General features: G+C 43.1%; 7 protein-coding genes and 1 long non-coding RNA gene across 9 annotated transcripts; 3 read left to right on the top strand and 5 right to left on the bottom strand.

Annotated features, from left to right (window-relative positions):
• Nucleotides 1-3: 3 nt before the first annotated feature.
• LOC136188644 (transmembrane protein 180-like) lies at nucleotides 4-2,133 on the top strand. Of its 2 annotated transcripts, XM_065976398.1 has the most exons (14): nucleotides 4-125; nucleotides 186-270; nucleotides 327-400; nucleotides 468-574; nucleotides 635-771; nucleotides 824-1,019; nucleotides 1,078-1,184; nucleotides 1,239-1,361; nucleotides 1,409-1,485; nucleotides 1,534-1,617; nucleotides 1,674-1,694; nucleotides 1,757-1,782; nucleotides 1,849-1,876; nucleotides 1,929-2,070. In XM_065976398.1, exons 1-13 carry the CDS (start codon nucleotides 13-15, stop codon nucleotides 1,863-1,865), a joined length of 1,167 nt encoding a protein of 388 aa, XP_065832470.1. In that variant the 5' UTR covers nucleotides 4-12; the 3' UTR covers nucleotides 1,866-1,876; nucleotides 1,929-2,070. The 2 variants fall into 2 exon arrangements, with proteins under 2 accessions (XP_065832470.1, XP_065832469.1); XM_065976397.1 differs by having other exon boundaries at nucleotides 1,674-1,782; nucleotides 1,929-2,133.
• On the bottom strand, nucleotides 1,862-12,281 carry LOC136188637 (uncharacterized). Its single transcript, XM_065976388.1, has 15 exons — nucleotides 12,251-12,281; nucleotides 12,142-12,197; nucleotides 11,978-12,076; nucleotides 11,809-11,927; nucleotides 11,666-11,750; nucleotides 11,553-11,609; nucleotides 5,199-5,935; nucleotides 5,017-5,149; nucleotides 4,867-4,968; nucleotides 4,744-4,818; nucleotides 4,550-4,693; nucleotides 2,673-4,505; nucleotides 2,457-2,622; nucleotides 2,335-2,404; nucleotides 1,862-2,284 (listed from the first exon to the last, which is right to left on the bottom strand). Exons 1-15 carry the CDS (start codon nucleotides 12,267-12,269, stop codon nucleotides 2,134-2,136), a joined length of 3,846 nt encoding a protein of 1,281 aa, XP_065832460.1. The 5' UTR covers nucleotides 12,270-12,281; the 3' UTR covers nucleotides 1,862-2,133.
• On the bottom strand, nucleotides 5,942-7,037 carry LOC136189699 (endoribonuclease Dicer-like; the record flags this gene model as incomplete). The annotated part of the gene is made up of 2 exons (XM_065977728.1): nucleotides 6,764-7,037; nucleotides 5,942-6,660 (listed from the first exon to the last, which is right to left on the bottom strand). Coding segments are annotated over exons 1-2 (966 nt in total), but the record flags the coding sequence as incomplete, so codon positions are not given.
• Nucleotides 7,010-9,938, bottom strand: LOC136188641 (gephyrin-like). The gene is made up of 18 exons (XM_065976393.1): nucleotides 9,836-9,938; nucleotides 9,707-9,782; nucleotides 9,600-9,657; nucleotides 9,364-9,551; nucleotides 9,138-9,247; nucleotides 8,969-9,079; nucleotides 8,780-8,917; nucleotides 8,585-8,733; nucleotides 8,410-8,529; nucleotides 8,300-8,358; nucleotides 8,147-8,249; nucleotides 8,047-8,097; nucleotides 7,866-7,987; nucleotides 7,728-7,815; nucleotides 7,598-7,671; nucleotides 7,481-7,545; nucleotides 7,331-7,434; nucleotides 7,010-7,272 (listed from the first exon to the last, which is right to left on the bottom strand). The coding sequence occupies exons 1-18, from the start codon at nucleotides 9,855-9,857 to the stop codon at nucleotides 7,042-7,044; spliced, it is 1,869 nt and encodes a 622-aa protein (XP_065832465.1). The 5' UTR covers nucleotides 9,858-9,938; the 3' UTR covers nucleotides 7,010-7,041.
• Nucleotides 12,271-13,409, top strand: LOC136188655 (dynein axonemal light chain 1-like). Its single transcript, XM_065976409.1, has 8 exons — nucleotides 12,271-12,321; nucleotides 12,375-12,413; nucleotides 12,474-12,583; nucleotides 12,637-12,692; nucleotides 12,738-12,883; nucleotides 12,936-13,026; nucleotides 13,097-13,183; nucleotides 13,233-13,409. The coding sequence occupies exons 1-8, from the start codon at nucleotides 12,319-12,321 to the stop codon at nucleotides 13,286-13,288; spliced, it is 588 nt and encodes a 195-aa protein (XP_065832481.1). The 5' UTR covers nucleotides 12,271-12,318; the 3' UTR covers nucleotides 13,289-13,409.
• Nucleotides 13,313-14,885, bottom strand: LOC136188652 (proteasome subunit alpha type-3-like). The gene is made up of 12 exons (XM_065976405.1): nucleotides 14,763-14,885; nucleotides 14,625-14,707; nucleotides 14,446-14,569; nucleotides 14,358-14,390; nucleotides 14,239-14,307; nucleotides 14,112-14,185; nucleotides 13,991-14,060; nucleotides 13,873-13,938; nucleotides 13,772-13,818; nucleotides 13,639-13,706; nucleotides 13,523-13,587; nucleotides 13,313-13,457 (listed from the first exon to the last, which is right to left on the bottom strand). The coding sequence occupies exons 1-12, from the start codon at nucleotides 14,781-14,783 to the stop codon at nucleotides 13,413-13,415; spliced, it is 765 nt and encodes a 254-aa protein (XP_065832477.1). The 5' UTR covers nucleotides 14,784-14,885; the 3' UTR covers nucleotides 13,313-13,412.
• On the top strand, nucleotides 14,863-15,311 carry LOC136188657 (uncharacterized). Its single transcript, XR_010670268.1, has 2 exons — nucleotides 14,863-15,003; nucleotides 15,075-15,311. It is a non-coding gene; the product is annotated as an uncharacterized lncRNA (long non-coding RNA).
• Nucleotides 15,150-17,202, bottom strand: LOC136188645 (beclin 1-associated autophagy-related key regulator-like). Its single transcript, XM_065976399.1, has 11 exons — nucleotides 16,979-17,202; nucleotides 16,862-16,933; nucleotides 16,763-16,802; nucleotides 16,636-16,717; nucleotides 16,465-16,574; nucleotides 16,100-16,415; nucleotides 16,007-16,045; nucleotides 15,843-15,963; nucleotides 15,697-15,787; nucleotides 15,562-15,647; nucleotides 15,150-15,505 (listed from the first exon to the last, which is right to left on the bottom strand). Exons 1-11 carry the CDS (start codon nucleotides 17,128-17,130, stop codon nucleotides 15,235-15,237), a joined length of 1,380 nt encoding a protein of 459 aa, XP_065832471.1. The 5' UTR covers nucleotides 17,131-17,202; the 3' UTR covers nucleotides 15,150-15,234.
• Nucleotides 17,203-17,213: the final 11 nt, after the last annotated feature.

Genomic DNA, 17,213 nt, shown 5'->3' with positions numbered 1-17,213 from the left:
AATCGCGTAGAGATGAAATCCATTTATCGCAGCGCGCTGTCGTATTCGGCGACGACACTCGCTGCCCAGCTCATGCACACCGTCTTCAACTTTTACTACGTCAAAGTCTTTCTTAACCACTACAAGTAAGGTTGTAGACTACTAGATCTAAGGAAAAGAAAAGGAAGCGCCTTTCGTCGTCGTAGAATCAGCGATTCGTGGTTCTACTTCGCTCACACTACATATATGCTATGGAACGCCGTCAACGATCCTGTATTCGGATGGTTGCAGGTCGAGAGAAGCGGAACTGGAATTAATTTAATTAGAAAGCGAACGCACTCCCCCAGGATAATTCCAAGTTGCCCTGCGTAAGGCGAAGGCATCTAGCAATTTTATACGGAGCCCCCGTCTTCGTTCTCAGGTTAGAAATATTGATTTTGATTGATTCAATCAATCAATCAATCGAAATCAATATTTTAATTTTTTAGTTTTCTCCTTCCTTGGTTTTCGTGGGGCAACGATCAAAGTCCCCCGTGGGTGACGGGATTGCACTTGATCGTGTCTCTTTGGCTTTACGATGCCATGTTCACATATGGTCAGATTAAATAATAAAAATTCTATTGATTAGTCTCCTTATACGTACGTAATGTTGCAGTTTTGCTCGCTCAATGTGCTCTCTTTACCGAAATCTCATACGATAACAATGACAGACACACAGTACTCAAATTTAACCAAATAGGTTCCATTATAGGATCGACGTCCGTATTTTGGTGTGAACTCATCTCTCACAACGTAAGAGGGGAGGAGGAGGGAGTCAAGTCTATCTAATAGTACATTAACGTAGCTTCAGTATATGGCACGCTTTCAAATCTGCTGCGTCGTAATCGCTTGCCTTAGTCTGACCTTTTTTACGTATACTGGATCAATGATACGCGCCGCCACGTCATCGGATCTTAGTGATAAGGGGGACGAATTGTCGTCCAATAGCAGCGGTTCAATTTTCAAACTCGTTTTTGATCTCTTGAGGCAGAGAAATTTCGGTTCGTTGTGTTAGAAGTCTGTAGGGGGGAGATGTTGCTATTGTATGCGTGCCACTAGTGTGTTTTGTTGCGATTAATTTCTTTCAAATTTTTCACAACACATTTGGATCGAATTTCTTTTCGATTTTCTCTGCCTCGTTACTCAGTGACGGTTCAGTGAGTTCGGCAAGTGAAAACAGGGAAAATTTCGAATTTTGGGTCACTGAACTTTGCAATTAGATTGCAAGGACGTTTTTATCTGGTTCAGCATTCGCCGTTCCTCAATTGCTCGTTCTGCTCACCAGTCCTCTCTTATCAACATTAGGCTCTTATTATCTTATCTTATATTCGTTCTATTTCAAGGTAAGTCTGGGGTCTTTGTACACTAAACTAGCCTTTTCCTGTTCTAGCTTCTGATGGCTCTGGGAATGTACGTTGCTGGGCCTTCTTATACGTGGCTATTAGCTGCTTATTTTCTGCTTGATCGGTACGATATATCTACTAGTGTGTTTGTGACTCGATTTGGTCTCTCTAGTTCGATTCCAGAGGCAGTTTTTTCTCTTTTTATGATGCCTCTTTCTCATATCATTGACGAAGACAAACGCCTTCACAAACGAAGGTTTATTCAAAAGAAACGGGGGGAAAGAAAGAAAGAAACGCGCTTGCTTTTGTTAGCCAACCCATATCATCAACAGTGTACGGAACCAATGCGCTGTTTACAAAGCCAGCTCAGTCATTGGCTCCCATGTTTGTCGTAGGAATTTTGTCCACTTATGGATACGAAGTACGGCGGCGGAAATCTAATCTAATCTCTGATACATACATACATATATGGGTGTTTTCTTATTAGAAAGGGACTTCGTTTGAAGCTGCTTCCAGTTGAGATAAATATAAATTACATTGGTTTACTTAATTATTTGTACGTTTTAGCTTCCACAGAATTAAAAATGGCCATGTTTGGCTTGCTGTGTGGAATTCCTCTAGTTGTATCCGTATTTCAGATTGCAATATGGAAGCAATATACAATCCGAAGACCCCAGGGAAGGGCGTCAAGCGAAAATGATGAATACAGTGTAGTGCAGAATGTATGAGGCCTTAATTTATCAACTAGAATAAAAGTACTGACCTTGTTGTTCTATTCGATCCGTGCCAAATGTGCGAGGGCGCGCTTTGCTGCGTCCAAGCGCGCTGATTTAGCCGTTGAACCGTATCCACGAACCACAACGTTATTCGGCAATTCCACCACTGATACAAAGTCGTCTCCCTCCTTTCGCCTTTGCGCAGCTCTACGCACACGTAAACCAGAGCCTGTCTCTTATCAGTGCCATACACGTACCCCACGGAAAATCCTTTCTCCGTAAGAGTTGAAACGGGATGATGCGGCGGATTCTCCTCGCTGTATTTGACTGCGTGTATATGTAAAAAAAGAGTGGGAATTTCTTGTATTGGTCTGCCTACCTATGATATCTTTCATGAGCGGAAAAAACACTCTCCATACGCTTTCCAATGACATTGCCGAATCAATGAAGACGGCAGCAGCGACAGACTCAAAGATATCACTCAAAACTTTAGGAAAGGCGCCGTCTTTATAAACATCGTCAAGACAGCGAGCATCTGAGCTATTCTATTCGAAGAAAACAACGTAGTCAAAGCCAAGAAATCGAGACAACTTACCTCTTTTTCAAATGAATCTATCACATCGACGCATTCATCGTCATCTTCAGGCAAATTTTTAACGAACGCTTCAATGTGTTGAAACAGAGACGGCGAAAGCGCTTTCAAATGCTTGTGAAAGCCCGATCTCGCCGCCAGCTTGGCGAACGACTCATTGCAAACGATAGCAGATCGCAATTCGGTCAATTGCCCCGGACCCATGTGGGGTTTCGTTTCGTAGATGTAGAGCGTGACGAGAAAGTCGAGTAGCGCGTCGCCAAGGAACTCCATTCGTTGATAGCAGTCGGTGGAACGATTGAAGTGATACGAAGCGTGAGTTAGCGCTTCGAGAAGCAAGTAACGATTCCGAAACGAATAGCCAATCACAGATGATTCAAAGTCTTCGAATCCCGAAAAGAGAAACGGGTCGGAAATCGATTGCCGCAGTTGTGACTTATACGTCGCTCCGAAAACGTCAAAGACAGCGTCAGTTAATTCAACTCCGACCCAACTGAGATAACGTAACGCTTGGGAGCAGCCGTGGTTATGTAGGAAAAGACCGAGTAGAGATTCGACGGCATCAGCGATGCTCTTACCCGACAATTCCTGATGATGAAGCGACGTCGTCTCCGTTGTCGTCACATAGCCGGGTGGAAGCCACGATTTTCCCGACGGATCGAATCGCTTGCCGATAATGTAACCGGGTAAATTCCTTTCGAAGGCCAATTGACAAAGGTATTTATTTTTGATGAGTTTCATTCGTCGTTCGGTCAATTGGCCTTCGTGTTCCGTCTCAAAGCCGAAGAAGAGAGAAACGCTGAGAGCAAGTTTCAAGAAGGAGTCGCCAAGAAGTTCATGTCGTTCGGAATTGAACGCAGCTTGAGCAGCGGCGCTAGTCAGAGCGACAAGAACGTCAGAACAGTTTAATAAGTCTCTCGCAGGAGGACAACGACGTAGAGCCGAAAGATGATCAAATGAATCATCAATAGAGTGTTTCGTAAAAGCGTTGTTTGTCGTTATTGTCGTCGCCAGTTCGCGCGCCGTCAAAAGCGACTCGATGCGATAAAGAATCGACGGAACGAACTTTGCGACAACCAGGCGTCGATACGACAATACGTGCCGTTCGCACGTCGACGGCACTAAGCGCATGGTGCCGCGCGACGACGATCGACGTTGAATTGGCGACAAATAATTGAGATTTCGAATCGAGATGCCGGCGACTTGCAGAAGCGGTTGCTGATCGTCGTCGACGAAAACGCCGTGCCGCTTCTCAATGTATTCACTATATGTCGCCGCTTTGGATAGATCAATGAAGGGGCTTTTTGGAGAGAGGTTTTCGAGGAGTGCAACGCCGCGAAATATCAAGCGGTCGGCACCCGACAAATAGGACGGCGAAACGACGGCGTCTATTAGACTCTCGTATGCTTCGACTGCTGATAATCGGTTCCAGATGCCTTGAGAAAAGAGTTTATCAAGGAGACGAGTGTCAATCCTCCACGAATGATCCCATTCCGACGTTCGAACGGCAACAAGAGGGACGACACTAAAAGCTCGTCGACGCCACGCTGTCGTTTTCGTCGTTATTTCGGAGAAAAATCGTTTGTTAATGATGCACTTTCGCGATGACCAGTCGTCGTTTCGCAAGGGAACGACGCGGTATCCTCGTAGCGTCGAAGCACTGTCAAACTTCATTTCTTTGCCACTCGTAATCTGTAAGACATCGGAGAAGAGCGTGTGGTGAAAGACGTTGATGTTTCGGATGTCTTTTGATGATAGAAGAAAAGGTGTTTCCGTACAAGAACGAAGGCTCACTTGAATTTGTCCGGTTTCGGAAAACAGAGAAAAGGAAGGGATCTAGAGTTTAAAATGAAGTTGGAGAGACATTAATATTTAGCTACCTCTTCAAGTGGTTCAACAGATACAATGCCTAAACTTTCATTTCCAAGTCCCTCTTCTATCCAAGACGACGATTCAAAATGAAATCGATATAGATAGGCTGCTCGTTTGACGTCAAGTTTGCAATCTGTCAATACAGACGCTACCTAAAAGATATTTCTAATCCATATGATTAGGAGAATGAATAAATGCTAACCTTCATTTCCACGTTATAGATTTTATAAATCCTCTTTTTTTTCTTTTCCTTGTGAATTCCCGACGACGGAGACGTCTTATTGAATAGATAAGAAAAGAGTTAATTAAAGTGCAAGGAGCTTACGGAGGAAAACTGATCCGTAAGATGACCATCGCAATGTAATTCCTTTACCATCAACAAAGCGGCGTGATGTCGAGCCAATTTCTTTGTCCTCCAGCGGCAAGACTAAAGCGGAAGTCAAGCCCAAATGGGAGAAGACTATCTAATTAATACCTGCACTGCATCCTTTTGCTTTGAAGTGACAGGCAATGTCACCTTCGCCATATAAAGATTCTCGTCTGTTTTAAAAACTTCGTATATTGGAAGAGAATCCGTGTATTCGTCTTTGGGTAAAGAAGAACAATAGCTAGATAGAAAAAAAGTGCTAATCTCCTTTTTATCGTCAAAGCGCTTACCTATTAAGTATCTGCGCACTTGACGACATGGTTGCTATGGCACCAGAGGGAGTCTGATATTGAGGCATTTCTATTTCATTATTTTCAACTTCGTGCTGCGCGGAATCGTCCGGCTCCCTTCCGGCCAAATCATACAATGCCTCCTCCGTTTTCGCAAATACGTTCAATTGCTCCTCTGTCTCACTTTGACGACTCTCCTTCACAAATACGACATACATTGACGGACGCTTTCGAGCGCGTCCCTTTGACTGAATATATCCGCGTACGTTCGTTGGAAGATCATACTGAACAACCAAATTGCAAGCGGGAATATCGACGCCCTCTTCCACAGCATTTGTCGTTACCAAGACGTTGATTTCACCCTCGCGAAATCGTTCTAAAGCTAACTTGGAATGCGACGGAATTGCCGCTTCTTCTTCCTCCTCCTCCTCGTCGTTGCCACTACCGCCGCCGCCGCCTGAACCAACCGTCCAATCAGCGCGCAAGGACGACAACACGTCATTATTTGAAACGGCGGAGGCGTTCTTCAAAAAGTGACAAAGCATGCGTGCCGTCACGCGTCGTTCAACAAAGACGAGTGCGCGTAAATTCGACGATCCAATATCATCGCAAAATTTCATCAAACATTGAAGAAGAGCGCGCGCCTTTGGCGAAACGCCGACCCCGTCGCCGTCAACTTCAAAACGAGACTGAGACCATTTAAAAGATTGACAAAGACGTAAGGCTGCGTTCAATTGAGTTGCATACCAAGTGACAAGACAAGTGGACAAATCAGCATTGGAGCGCTGCTGTTTCGCCTCCGCCAAAGATTCGGTTATGTTTTTGAGAAAAAAATGACAACTCCACGGACCAACGTCGTACATCAACGAAATGACGCCCAAAATCTCCTTTTTCATATTAGCGCAAAGTTTTCCCATCAACTCTTCAGCGGGAAGAACATTAGATAAAAATTCAACGGACGTCTCGAGCAAAGCGACGACGTCACGTGGTACACTGGAATCGTGATATAGAACAATTTGTTCATCCGGCTTTGTTTCGTATTGATGAACAGACGTCAAATCGCTCGCTGTCACACATTGACATTGTAGCGTCGATTCGAGACGTTTGAGCTCGTGAGACACTCGATCAGGTTTGCATTTTTTCGTTACAATTGACGCTGTGAGACCGATAATACGCGTTTCCGTTGAATTTCCGTAATGAGTCATTAGTTGTCGATAGGGGTGATTGCCGACGGCGTGATGACATTCGTCGAGAACGAGAAGGCTAACGTGCGCGAAACGAAGATGTGCGCTATTGAGAAGATTGACTAGGATTTGTGACGTCATGACGAGGACTTGTTGGCGATCGAATTCGGCGCGCCACGTCGTTTCGTCCCATCCGACGATCGTTGAACCCGTGAAATGACCGACTTTTAGATTGGTGTGCGTTCGGAATGCGTCCGCTTGCTGCGAGACGAGAGCCACTAACGCACGCGCGAAGATTCGAATTACGGCCACGCCCATGTTTTGGGTTTGTACGCGATCGCGGCGACGGCCTCTAGCTGGGTACATAAGCGCGATTCTTACCGCTAGGAACGATAAAGAGAATGCGTTTTCCACCGTCGCGAATTGATTTTGTCGTCGTGTGAGCGAGTTCTTTGGCGGCCATAATCGCTATGAACGTTTTACCGGCTCCAGTGCCCAAACAGACAATCGTATTTGCGCGGAGTGCATGCTCGAGAAGTTCGACTTGGTACTTTCGCAAAGGAAAAGCCGTCGGAGAGGTAACGTCTTCCATAAACGGCCGGAAAGCGAACGTCAGACGCGAGCGCATGCGCTTACACAACACGTGCGTGTTCACATGTCTAAAGGCGTCCTATAAGAATAGCGTTCACTATAGCGCCTTTCAAAAGTCGGTCGCATTTCTCCGTTTTCGGAGGAAGAATGATCAATGCGTTGGAATTGTGTACGCTCATCAAACGACTGCTGCGCTGAAATCCCGTAGAGATGGCAAAGGGCAATTGATGACCGTCTTTGTATTGCAATATCGCTCTCTGATATTCGGGTCGTGGATCCAAACGCACATCGGTGGACAACTAAAAAAAGGAATCTCATTGTGGAGGGAGATTATATAAATTTTATGATGCCGGGTACCTGAACTTTTATTTCCGTCTGTCTTGGATTCGTCTCACCTGAAAGTTTTCGCAAAGAAGGTAATACAAATAAATGAAACGTCACAGTTGCGGAGACGGGATTTCCTAATAAACATATATAGAGCACTATTTCCACGATCGCAGCACCAACCAGGTAATCCAAATATCAACTTCTTTCTTCCATCAATTGTCGCAGTAGCAAACGTAGTCGGCTTTCTGTAGCAAACAATTAATAAATAGTACGCGACTAGTTTCCTTATCTACGAACCCGGGTCTCATAAAAAGTCGACCAAAGTGAATTTGACAACCAATGTCCTCTATAAGAACGGTTTTCAACAAATCCTTTTATTAAAAAACATGGTTTCAAAAATGAGAAGGAGGAGGTAAGCCTAGCTTACTTTTTCTCCCATCGAAACACCACCACTGCTCATTAGAACGTCTACTTTCGACAGTGCATTCCTCACCATAGACGCAAGCTCCTCGCGCCTTCAGTTGAAGTTAAATAACGAAATCTTTCTATCTAACGTATAATGTACTTATCGACGGCAATTCCTACGTCAAACGGTGTAAAACCGTTTTCCCTTGCCCATGCCATTAGCGTCGTTTGATTGCTATCGCGTATCTTGCCACCCGTTAGAGGTTCGCCCGGTTCAACAAGCTTATGTGTATAGTTCAATGTGTAATCTAGTGGATGTCAAGTGATAACGACGTACGTACCTCATTGCCGGTTGAAAGAACGCCAGGTACAGCTTTCTCAAAAACCCGAAGCTATTAATAATTAATCCGAACAGAGAACGCGTTTTATTTAGACTCCTACTTTCGTGACTCCGACCGTTGCAGCGAGACCAAGTTCAGCTGGACCCAGACGTTCGCCAAAACTCAAAACTCTTTCCCCAAGTGCAATATCAGAGCCAATTTCCCTTCATCAAAAAAAACGTTGCAGAAATGACGAAGAATATTAGACACTCACCTAATGTCTTGACCGACTTTCGGCTCTCTACATATGCGAACTTTAAACTCGACTTTTCCCTTATAGAATGAACGATACGTTTAACTAATAAAGGACGTTTATGTGCCTACATCTTCACTTTTCTCCAACAATTCCGTATCTTCAACTGGAACAACAGCATCAGCTCCATCAGGAACTGGAGCCCCAGTAGAAATGCGAACAACATAGCCTGATTTGACAACAAAAGGCAACTACAACAGAATGCTACGTGTGAGAACAGAGATCAAAGAACGTCTCTTCTTATACGTCGTCTCCAGCTGTTACTGGCCCAATGATGAGTCTGTCCCCAGCTCCGTCGGCTGAAAAAACAGCATAGCCATCTGTGATTGCAGCTCGAAATGGAGGCAAAGGCTCCGAAGCTGAAATGTTTTCTGATAGAACGTGACCAAGGCAATCTAAAAGGAGATTGAATTCGTCTCGATTCTATTCTTTTTCACGTACCTTTTAACTCGAGAGTCTTTGTGCGATTGAGACAGTCTGCTTGGCGTAGAACGATATCCATAGCGTCTTTCATTTTCGTCAATTCGTAGTGAGAGGCGCGAGGACGAAGAGCAACTTTTGACAAATCGCTTTTCGTTTCTTTTCAAAAGACGGAGATACAGTACATACTAATTAAATCGATTAGCTCACGAGATGACGACACGTCTTCATCTAGGTGGCAATGATGATGATGATGATGATGAGAGCTTTGTTTCAAATGTGTTTCCTCCTTGTGAGCGTTTGGCGATCCACTCACAACCTCTACAGGAGAAATCTACATGAATTTGCGGCGCCTTGCGCTCGTCCTTCGCGATCGTACCAAGAGCATGAGGCAAAACGGGTAAAATCGTCATTAGGCACTCTTCCGATCCTTTACGACTTCCTGGCAAATTGACAATAAGACTTTGCTTACGAATACCACAAACCGACCTAAAGCAAAAGAACTAGAGGAAAAAGAAAGGATTCTGGCAAAAACGACAGCTAAAAATGCTTTAGTTTAAGTTGCCTATTCTATATAACTTAATCTTCTCTTTGCTACTGTGTACCGAGATAGTACGGCGTGCGGAGTGATGTCGAGCGAACGAATGACCATTGCTGTCGCCAGAGCGGGCGCCTCTTTGTCGAGAAGTGGTTTCGTCGCTTCTGGCGTCACGTCTCGTGGAGAAAATCCCGTTCCGCCTGTCGTGAGGACGAGATTGAGCTCGAGATCGTCGCAATAGCGTCGTAGAGCGCTCTGCGAGAGAAACTCGATGAAAAAACACGTTAGAACGGTTCGGCTTACTTGGATTTCTTCTTTTTCGTCAGGAACGCAGGCGTATTCGATTCGAGACGGCTTCAAACTGACGGGAGAACTGAAATATAGGACGCAGAACGAGCAGTTTTACTTACGAGCTTTCGTTGAGCAATTTCATCAAATTCGGACCACTTTCGTCGTTCGCCTCTCCGCGAGAACATCGATCGCTTACTAAAGAAACAGTTCGATGAATCGGACGACAAAAGAACGATCGCGGAGAGAACCTGTAAGGACGGCACACTTCATGGCTGCAAAATCCAAACTCCCGGACGTTCGTTAGCACATTATTTGCACGAACGAAAGGCGATAATTAGGTACTAGGAACATCGTGTCGTCTGAATCGTTTGCAAATGACGTAGAATTCTGTTGAATCTTTTCGACTGGCAGGAGGTCGACAATCCTTTACTGTATCAAACTTTTCTCGAAGCATTTTCTTCAGGTCTATCATATAATTAATTAATTAATTGAATTTATTAGGAAATGAGTTACCTCGAACTTCCCGACCATCCCAGATTTTACAGATGAAAATGCCCTTGTTTGGATAAAGAAGTCTGTCAGCAAAATCAAAGGCACTTTGGACCAATTCCTGAAAAAAAAAGTACTATACTCATAAAGTTAGAAAAAAGATTAGTTTTCACCATAATTCGTGCATGATCAACTGAGCGAATTCCTGTAGCATTTGGAGCCATATCACTGTTGAAAAGACAAAATGAAGTCTCACTACCTCAGGGAGAAGGATTCATTCATTCACTTTGTACCTCAATACAACGTCTGCGCTTTGAAAGGGAAGCAAAGCCTTTCTCACTCGTACTTCAATATCATGATCTAATACGCTGCAGCGATTCAGCATTGTAACCCCATCAACAGGATCAATATCTACAAAATAAATAAATAAATAAATAAATAAATAAATAACAAATTGACGAGTGCTTGCCTTTCACGTCGACGCCAATAATACGATATTCGTTGACATTCGATGAGTTCATATGATTTGCTACTACTTGACACCAAGATCCTAAATATTTTAGAGTGGGCAGGGCACTTCCGGGTTGTTTCCATCAACATTGCGTACCTGGAGCTGCTCCCAAATCGATCTGTAATGCGGAAATGTAGATAGATAGATAGATAGATAGATAGAAGAGAAAGAGAGAGATTTTTGTTTCGGCTTACCACTGATGAACAATTGGTTAGAAATTTGAATCTGCTTTGCATTTGAAGAAGTTTGTATGCACTTCTACTTCGGTATCCTTCTTCCACAGAACGTTTTACAAAGACATCCTGAAAAAATGTGGTGAAGTCGATCGCGAGAGCGAAGAAGTCTAGAGAACTTTTTTCTGGCGTCGTAGCCAGTTGGATGAGCTCGGCTTTCGGTCTTTCGAAAAGCATCGTCTAGAAGACGATTTTGGAGCAGCGAACCGGCGTAGAATCGCTGCCGTCTTCTTCAGCCAACTGTACCTAGCGTACGTTACGTTAGTTGCTGAGCACGTGACCCGTCGTCATGGCAGTCTGCATTGTTCATGATACAATATCTACGAAGGCACAGCTCAAATTACTAACTGTACAGTATATCATAGTGACCAGGCCGATAGAGCAGCGTGACGTGAGGTGGTCCACCGTCTTCAGGAAAATCGTGATGATTAACAGTGCCTCCTTCACCTCGATCCATATACACAACTCGTATGCAAACGCCTAGAAATTCACTGAGAGCGATCACGTGTATGTGATCGCTTTCTTTGGCCATGGGCTCGACTTCGCGATGACAAAACTCCGGCACGGTCAAGCCATCTTCAATGAAATTTTCAAAAAAGACGGCATTTTCAAGTAACCGTGCCGAAGTCAATAGACGAAGATAAACTATAATGTAATCAGAAAGACTCTGCTCATTCAATTGCTACATAGAGATATATTAGAGAGTTGAATATAATCATGTGACTGTCATACTTGGAGAAGATGAGCAACAGTACATGGCTTTCCTATACTCTCCACCATTTCCATAAACTACCATGTACAAATAATATATGAGTGAGTGAGTGGAAGAAGAGAGTACTACTTACCACTTCATGGAAGTCTTCCGTTGTGAAGGCTGGAAATCCGAGGGATACTAGTCTATCTTTGCTCTCTTTGGCCAAGGCACAAAACCTAAGGGATTGTCATCACATCAAAGTACTATTGTATATGTCTATGTATTATTGTTCACTTTTCGTAGTCGGATCGATCGTTGATGAGTCGTTCCAAGTAGGCGAAAGCGAAACCACGAAAGAAACAATTTCCGTCCGGTCTCGTCCGTCGAATACTCGTGTATTTTGTACAGAGATACTAAAGGAAAAGAGTGAAAGGCGTTGACTCCTTCCCCTATTCGGACTTACTTGAATCTTTTCCTGATAGACCTTATCCGTTTCGACGTATTCGCGACTGAGAACGCTCAAATCCTCCACTTTTCCCACCAGCGATTGCGTTTCTGCGATCTTACAAAACGATTTTCAATGGGAAAGACTCCAAAGAGACGCGAAAGAAAATGAAAGCAACCGACTTCGTTTCGTATCTGTTCCACTTGGGCTAGGATCGCTTCATCTGTCGCTTGCGCATCTAAATGCATCATAGAATAAGCCGAGAAGTGGACAACAACGTCGCCGCGAGACCTGACACAGCTTCCGCCATGTTGTTGAAAGACGGACACGCGCGTTAGACGTTACCCCTGCCAACAGAGATGGTAAGGTTCTGTGAAGGAAACGCTTTCGTCGTCATAACGGGCGTTTGGTTTAGTCTAAAGGAACAACGATTAAAGACGCCTTAGCAAAATGGGTCTGCGCAAAGATGCAGGGGTTCTACTGTACCTAATCTACTCTGTGCTTCGTTTCGTAGGCGGAGAAGAAAGGCCAGAAGCCAGCTGAAGCTACAGAAATTGGTCTTTACGCTCAATATCCTCCTATTGAGCGAATGGATGCTTCGTTGAGCACATTGGTCCTTTGCGAGTGAGAAATTCCTCATTTTGCGGCTTCGATTAATAATAATTAATTAATTAAAGAAAATTATCCTTATCAACGAATGCAATCGAAAAGATTACGAACCTTAACGGATTGAGTAAGCAGATTCATTAATCATATAATTAGCTATTATGTATTGTAGAAAAACTTCGAATTTTGTCATTGGGAAGAAACAACATAAAGGGATTCGGTGGTTTGGAAGCAGTAGCCGATACTCTAGAACAACTATGGATCTCCTATAATTCAATTGAAAAAATGAAGGGCGTTGGAGTGATGAAAAAATTGAAAGTAAAATAAATTCAAGGAATATTGAAAAAAGGAAGGGGAAAGCTCTCTTTAGGTTCTTTACATGTCTAATAATAAAGTAAAGGATTGGGAAGAATTTAATCGAATGTCAGACCTTCCTTTGCTTGAAGACTTACTCTTTGTTGGTGAGAGGAAGAAGAACTCCTCTCTACATAATAAATAAAACGATTTTCTTTCTTTCTCTCTATATATAAGGTAATCCACTGACGGAAAAGTATGCGACGGATGACGAGTGGCGCGAACAGGTGACAAAGCGCATGCCTAAGCTCAAGAAATTGGATGGTTAGGAATTAATTCTAATAGGGAGAGGGGGGGAAATGCTTTAATCTAGGTATTCCAATTGTGAAAGAAGACGTGGATGAAGAGGGTGGCGGTGAAGAGAGTTAGATAGATAGATAGAGAGAGAACGCATGTGTGTGTGGACATGATCTCATAGCCATCACCTACCTTTTTACCTCTCCTACTATGTCATAATCTCAGTCAAAACCCGTTATTCCTTTCACTTTGATTCTTAGGGATCCTCTTCTTCCGAATCTGACGACTCAACAAGTGATTCCTAAAACGAAACGAAATTTTAGTTAGTTTAAAAAAACAGCTCTACTACTTTGTCTATGAACGTACTTTGGCATATTTTTCTGCATCAGATAAAATGTCCTGGGGCACCATTTCATGTTTTCCGCCGGTAACTGATAAGAATATATATTGAATTCAGTTTTATTTTTTTTGGCGCAATGTACCTTCTCCAACCCAACTCATTTCAAGCTGAAATTGTTTGTCTTTTACTTCGTCGTGGACAAAATGAATTCTAGAACAAAGAAAAATTGAGTCATACTAAAATCAATTAAAGAGACACTGTGTTGCGTCAATTACATTTTGGCCACTTCTTTCACTAATTCCACACACGTCATATTCTTTGGCTATATTCAAGGTAAAAGGAGATAAAATGACGATTCACGAAACTAATGTTTTACGTTGAGTTTTTCAAGCTCAGTCTTTGCAGCTTGCCTTGCCTTTCCAATAGCACACGCATGATAACCCTATATAAGTGAGAATTGATATGAAGACCAACCAAGCCCCCCTTTTTCTCACCCAAGCTACACCAGATGGCTCAATCATATACAAATGAGGTCCACTGTGTTCATAAGATCCCAATAACAGACTTTTTAAAAAGTGCATTAATTAATTAATTAATTCTGTTCAAATCTCTTACCTGCAGCCAAACGGTCGAACCGAACTGTAGAGGGTGTAGAGATGAACGTACATAGAAATGCGTTCTGACAAATGCTGCGTGCATGCGTCAAAATAAATAAAAAAATAAATCAAGATTAATTAATTACTTTAGCTGGAATTGGGCTCCCGTAAAAAGATTGATAGTCAACGCATTCTTTCCTAGCTCGATCTGCAACCTGAAAAGAAAGACTCCAAAAATTTAATACATATTTTAATTTTGACGTACCTCTCGAGCGTCTGCTATTAAACCACACGTTGCCTTGGGAGAAAAGAATTTTGGAAATTTTACAAAGGGAAGGGGCAAAGACTCTCACCATTCCTACGTGATGATCGACGTTGAATATGCGTCTGTTTGCTGTCGGTTCGTGTAATTTTGACACGATGAGTTTCTCCACGCCAAAAACGACTCCGTCTTTGCCTTTGACAGCGATCGCCGTGCTAAAACGTGTTCTCCTTTGGCTATCGCTTCGCTTTTTTGTCTCGACGTCTGTACCTGCTACTTTCAACTGCCTTCTGAGCGTATTCGACTTGGAAGATTCGACCGTCCGGAGAAAATGTAGCCGATGATAAATCGTACTGAAGAAGTGAGCCCCATTGAGAGGGCCCGTCTCGTAAAATTATGCCTACTTACTCCAGTGCCAATCGAACTCATTCTTCTATTGGAAATTGTCGAGAAATACTGTTTCTTTAGGATGAAAACGACGAAGAAGAAGAGCACGTGACATCCACTAAAATTCCCGTCTACTCGCTTCAGCAAACATCTGTGTGCGGAGGAATGAAGCAAATCATCGACTGGCTAAAGTTGAAGCACCTTCAGATGGAATTAACGATAGGATTTTACGGGCTAGAACCGACAGAGAGAAAAGTAGTGTGTATCCTTTTCGCACAAACGCGAAGCAAAGAATTTCTTCGACTCTTGTAACCTTGACAGCGAAATTTCCAGATGGCGTCGTGTTGGCTCTCTGTTCCACGGCGTCCTACGCTACCTACGCGTTCCTACCGACCTATCTGAGGCACATTCAAAGCTACTTCTCCAGCTAAAAATATTCTGCACTGTTTTTTTACATTTTGCGTCAATAGTCGTTGTTTTTGTGTGATTTCTTTCATTTTTTTCGCATCACCGCCGATATTTGTCTCCCCCATACCATGTTTGAGACTTGAGAGAATGTGGAAGCAATGACACTCGCTGCTCCCGCACCGCCATGACTAACAATTACTTCTTTCATGTCAGGAACGTCTGCTTCCGTGACCGATTCCCATTCCCATTCCGGCAAGGTAACTGCATCAGATAAGGGTTGTGCTTCAAATTCGACGGGCTCCCAATCAGCTGGTATATCCGGTATGAGTTCAGGATGCACTACGTAGCCACCATAGCTAGAGGAAAGAGAGACATACATATGTGGTGAGTTGGCTTAATTAAAGAAGTCTGCCTTGAAAATGATGGCGTTGGTGCTTCGTTACACAGTGCTAAATTATGTAGAAGGTGCTGGGTCACGAGTTTATGTTTGGGAATTCTCTACAGCGAAAAAAATATTCAAATAGAATAAGGATGTGTGACGTCTTACCATGTGAAAGCAGAGTACAAGCACGTTTGCTTGTAGTTGGGCGTAGAGCACTTGAAAACTAATCTGGGTTAAATTATTTGGATTGAATTGACTACAGATGAATTGCGTGTAAAAAAATCAATAAAAGCATGAAGAAAAAATCCTACCTGTGGTGAAGTTGAAAAGGGAGATGGACGTTAAGAAGTGACGATAAAATAGGCGTTAACTGAGCAACGTAACCAAGAGCAGTGGCCACTTTATCAAGCGTAGACTTGCACGGCTCAGCATCTAGAGCAAATAAATAAATAAATAATGTATGTGCTGTATTTACCTTCTTCAATAGAAGCGGCCATCTGACTCCTTGACAAAACTAAAAGCCAAGCTATAGAGAGATTCGTTATGTTTCTCTCCCCAACCCCCTTACACATTTCTTCGTCACGAGCAATTTTATCTCCGCTCTGCAACGTCTGACCACAGATACTATATTCTATATGACTCCACCATGCAGATGTTGGCTCTTCTCTTTGATGCTCTTTCTCTTGTCTCTTCTCATCTAATGCTTCGGCAATTTGACTCGCTATCATTTCGGATTGATCTCTCCCTTCTTCCAAATTGCATAGAGGAGTCAATCGGATGAGCGGAAATATTTGACTTGTTAAACTCGCTACGTTGCGCTTTCTCAGAGCGCCAAGATTTTCAATAACAAGTGTCAATTCCTTGCTTTTGCGATCCAACTCAGTCTGCACGAAAAATATATAAAGAATTATTTAATTAATGAATTGAGTTCACCTGAAGCTTGGAGATGTACTTGGGAGATTCCTTAACAGAAAATTTGAGTTTGTGTAAGTTTGACGCCAGCGTCTTGTTTCTCTTGCGAACAATTTTGCATTCGCAACGTTCTTAATTAAAAAGTATTTTAATTAATTAAATAAGTCTCTCTCTATCTTTTTTTGCTTTTACCTTGTTCCAAATGTTTTTCAGTCTGCTCGTACGTCTGTTGAAACAATTCGATCCTCTTGCAACAAGCCCACAAATCGACCATCTGAATAAAATAGTATTAGGGGAAGTTAAAAATTGAACATTTTACCAATTTCGTCTTTCGCTTTGATGCGCTCTTTTCTGCAATTCTAAAATCACCGTATCATGTAGTAAATCAATCCATTAATCAGCGAGAGAATACCCTTACTTTGTCTTCAGTCCAGCGTTTTCTCTTTCTATCTGCTCAAATGTTTCCATTTCGTCCGAAAAACATTGAAATCTAGAATAATTTTATTTCGTCTTCTTCCCCCTCCAGCCTACGTACTGATTTTGCCCAAAAAACTGTCTGCTACTGACGCATTTTCCGCAAAAGAGCCTTGTATTTGAATCGCAACGTTCGCATCGAGCACAACGCGGTCCTCGAAGCCAACGACGGCGCCCATCGAACGCCATCTCTTTCGTACGAGAACTTGTCATCGTACAACGGTGCCTTTGCCGTGTTTGCGACTCTCTTTTAGGACGAACACTGAAAAAGCAACGCAATCATTATCCGGGAAGCG

Source organism: Oscarella lobularis, chromosome 7, assembly GCF_947507565.1.
Source record: "Oscarella lobularis chromosome 7, ooOscLobu1.1, whole genome shotgun sequence".
Classification (NCBI taxonomy): Eukaryota; Metazoa; Porifera; class Homoscleromorpha; order Homosclerophorida; family Oscarellidae; genus Oscarella; species Oscarella lobularis.
This window is presented reverse-complemented; position numbering and strand designations above follow the sequence as displayed.

Excerpts from the sequence above, each read along its gene's own strand:
- LOC136188652 (XM_065976405.1), bottom strand. The coding sequence starts at position 14,783 with ATGAGTTCGATTGGCACTGGA. Across the intron at positions 14,061-14,111 it reads GTTCGACCGTTTGGCTGCAG|TCTGTTATTGGGATCTTATG; the intron begins GTAAGAGATTTG and ends CTTTTTAAAAAG. Across the intron at positions 13,939-13,990 it reads AGCCATCTGGTGTAGCTTGG|GGTTATCATGCGTGTGCTAT; the intron begins GTGAGAAAAAGG and ends TCACTTATATAG.
- LOC136188641 (XM_065976393.1), bottom strand. The coding sequence starts at position 9,857 with ATGAAGTGTGCCGTCCTTACAG. Across the intron at positions 7,988-8,046 it reads TTCTTTCAACCGGCAATGAG|CTTGTTGAACCGGGCGAACC; the intron begins GTACGTACGTCG and ends TATACACATAAG. Across the intron at positions 7,672-7,727 it reads GTGTTTCGATGGGAGAAAAA|GATTTGTTGAAAACCGTTCT; the intron begins GTAAGCTAGGCT and ends TTTTAATAAAAG.
- LOC136188637 (XM_065976388.1), bottom strand. Across the intron at positions 4,506-4,549 it reads CTGTTGAACCACTTGAAGAG|ATCCCTTCCTTTTCTCTGTT; the intron begins GTAGCTAAATAT and ends TTTAAACTCTAG. Across the intron at positions 2,285-2,334 it reads GAGAAAGGATTTTCCGTGGG|AGCTGCGCAAAGGCGAAAGG; the intron begins GTACGTGTATGG and ends ACGTGTGCGTAG.
- LOC136188645 (XM_065976399.1), bottom strand. The coding sequence starts at position 17,130 with ATGACAAGTTCTCGTACGAAAGAGATGGCGTTCGATGGGCGCCGTCGT. Across the intron at positions 16,718-16,762 it reads CAAAGCGAAAGACGAAATTG|ATGGTCGATTTGTGGGCTTG; the intron begins GTAAAATGTTCA and ends TATTTTATTCAG. Across the intron at positions 15,506-15,561 it reads CCAACGCCATCATTTTCAAG|CTATGGTGGCTACGTAGTGC; the intron begins GCAGACTTCTTT and ends TCTTTCCTCTAG.
- LOC136188644 (XM_065976397.1), top strand. The coding sequence starts at position 13 with ATGAAATCCATTTATCGCAGCGCGCTGTCGTATTCGGCGACGACACTC. Across the intron at positions 1,783-1,848 it reads TGTCCACTTATGGATACGAA|AAAGGGACTTCGTTTGAAGC; the intron begins GTACGGCGGCGG and ends TTTTCTTATTAG. Across the intron at positions 1,877-1,928 it reads TTCGTTTGAAGCTGCTTCCA|CTTCCACAGAATTAAAAATG; the intron begins GTTGAGATAAAT and ends TGTACGTTTTAG.
- LOC136188655 (XM_065976409.1), top strand. Across the intron at positions 12,414-12,473 it reads AAGACGCCTTAGCAAAATGG|GCGGAGAAGAAAGGCCAGAA; the intron begins GTCTGCGCAAAG and ends TTCGTTTCGTAG. Across the intron at positions 12,584-12,636 it reads AGCACATTGGTCCTTTGCGA|AAAATTATCCTTATCAACGA; the intron begins GTGAGAAATTCC and ends AATTAATTAAAG.